Here is a 2101-nt window from a genome sequence, read left to right as displayed (position 1 = left end):
CCGTGCAATCTTGATAATTCCGTCGCCATGTACGGAAACGTCGATGCGGTTCCCAAAATTATATCGTCGCAGATCGCTCGACTGTTCGACTCCTCTGCAACTAACACGTTCGTGCAACAACAACAGTTCAACGTGTGATTTCTGCTCGACGCTATCGCCTCTGCAGTCGACAAACAAAAGGCATCCGCTGCCAGCGTGGACGCAAGAACCCCGAAAATTTAAGGTCGGTAATTCTTTACCACTTTTGACTACTGAACTACAAGATGCATCGGTTTCGAATCTCGGTGCCACAAAGCTGGCACCGCGATATATTGGTCTGTTTAAAAATTTTATAGTAAAAGGTGATGTCTACACTCTAGATATTCCTTCACCATGCGATTGAATCCTACCTTCTACGTCGTTCGTCTCAAGCGTTATTGGCCGGCGGTTCTTTAGACGATGGATGACTCTCCACGGTAGCATTTTGGGGTCTCCGATAACGCGACGGTTTAGGCGGATTGGGCTTCTTGACGCAGCCCACGCAACTCTGCGGTGGCATTCGCGGTCTTTGATAATGCGGTGGTTTTGGCGGGTCGGAATGACTTAGCGCAGGCATTTCCGCGTTGTTCCGACAAAGAGTGGTATTTGCCTATATCAGACACTCCAGATGCTATGCGAATTTAGTGACCGCGGACAACGTTTCCTCAGCAACGCTCCTTGCAGACTCGGCCAGATCACGCGCTTGACTAGAATCATTATCATCGAAGGCTATCCACAATCGACCTCCTCAAGCTGTTCCGCGAATTATTATTTGGGTTCGGCGCCACGCGTGAATTTTAGCGTGAGGGTCCACCACCATTGGTTGATAGCGTTGGGAATCGACGCTGGCTTGTTGAGCGTATTAAGACTAAAGCGACCCACGACAGATTGGTCATGGCGCTGCTCACGCTCCATCTAGCTCCGTCCCGAAATTGCGAGATTATCGCGTTCGCTCGCTTGGTTTTTAACTGGATCACAACTCGCTTCTGGCGGATGTTCTGGATATCTCACACGACTACGATCGCGCGGCAAGTGGGATCGCGTGCGTCGCGCTGCTTCTGACGGACGTTCCGGATATTAAGCTTGACTACGATCGGGCGGCGAGCGGGATCGCTAGCATCGAGCTGCCTCTGTTGGATGTTCCGGATATCGAACACGACTAAGATCGCGCGGCGATCGCGAGCGTAGAGCTGCTCGCGATGTTGGAGGACTTAACGTCTGGGAACGAGTTCTTGGGTTTGGCGATGAGCCCACCATGGTCATGTTTGCTCGAGGCGATTGATGCACGCGCAAACATCTGTGGAGGTTCCTCTCATAACTCCCGATCCATGTATTCTTCTCTTCCATCAACAGACATTCTGCGAAAATTTGCGTCCATTGAGCGCAGTCTGGCCGCGCCACGCCATATCGTCCGAAACTTCGACATCCTTCAAGTCAGTGCACAGTAAAGGAAGGCTGATCTACAGCCCATGCCAGCTCGCAGACCTTCTCACAAGTCTCTGCGAGGCCGTAGCGCCACCGTCGCTCTTCGCGCATCGGCACACTATCCTCAAAATAAGTTTTGATTTTTCACGGACGGACGAACGCCATCCAAGACTCGTCAAGTGAAGTTTGCCTCACGGCAAGCGTAGTTACGGTTGGCTTGCCGCGTGTTCGCCTCCATCGGCACCACATCTCCCGCATTTCATTGTTTCCACGTGAGCGTAGAATCGCACCACAGTCGGATCGTTTCCAGAAGTGAAGAGTTCCCCGCATGACCGCTGAATTTTGGATACCGGCATCTGTGACGATGTCATGGTACGCGTTCTGGAATTTTCTGTCTGGACTACTGGCGTGGGAGAAGTGGTGTCGTTTCGGGTGGTCATGGTTGGTTGCGATCGCGCTTCTAGGTCGACGCTACTATTGGTAGTTGCGTTGTGTTTTCTTTTGTTTTTGTTTCGCATACAAGCGTGTGTGCTGTTTTGTGAGAAGGGTGCAACGGGACGTACCGTCACACATCCTGCTAGGTTTGATCTAGCAGGCCTTTACATAGATAGACTTGGCTAAGTGCATATATTAAATAAGTAGGTAGGTATAAGCTGTA

General features: G+C 51.1%; 1 protein-coding gene across 1 annotated transcript; it reads right to left on the bottom strand.

Annotated features, from left to right (window-relative positions):
* Nucleotides 1–1649: 1649 nt before the first annotated feature.
* On the bottom strand, nucleotides 1650–1883 carry CCR75_007766 (uncharacterized protein; the record flags this gene model as incomplete). Its single annotated transcript, XM_067965824.1, has 1 exon — nucleotides 1650–1883. One exon carries the CDS (start codon nucleotides 1881–1883, stop codon nucleotides 1650–1652), a length of 234 nt encoding a protein of 77 aa, XP_067821424.1.
* Nucleotides 1884–2101: the final 218 nt, after the last annotated feature.

This window comes from Bremia lactucae, linkage group LG18 (genome assembly GCF_004359215.1).
Source record: "Bremia lactucae strain SF5 linkage group LG18, whole genome shotgun sequence".
NCBI lineage: Eukaryota > Oomycota > Peronosporomycetes > Peronosporales > Peronosporaceae > Bremia > Bremia lactucae.
Note: the sequence above shows the minus strand (reverse complement) of the source record. Positions and strands in the feature narration are given on the sequence as shown.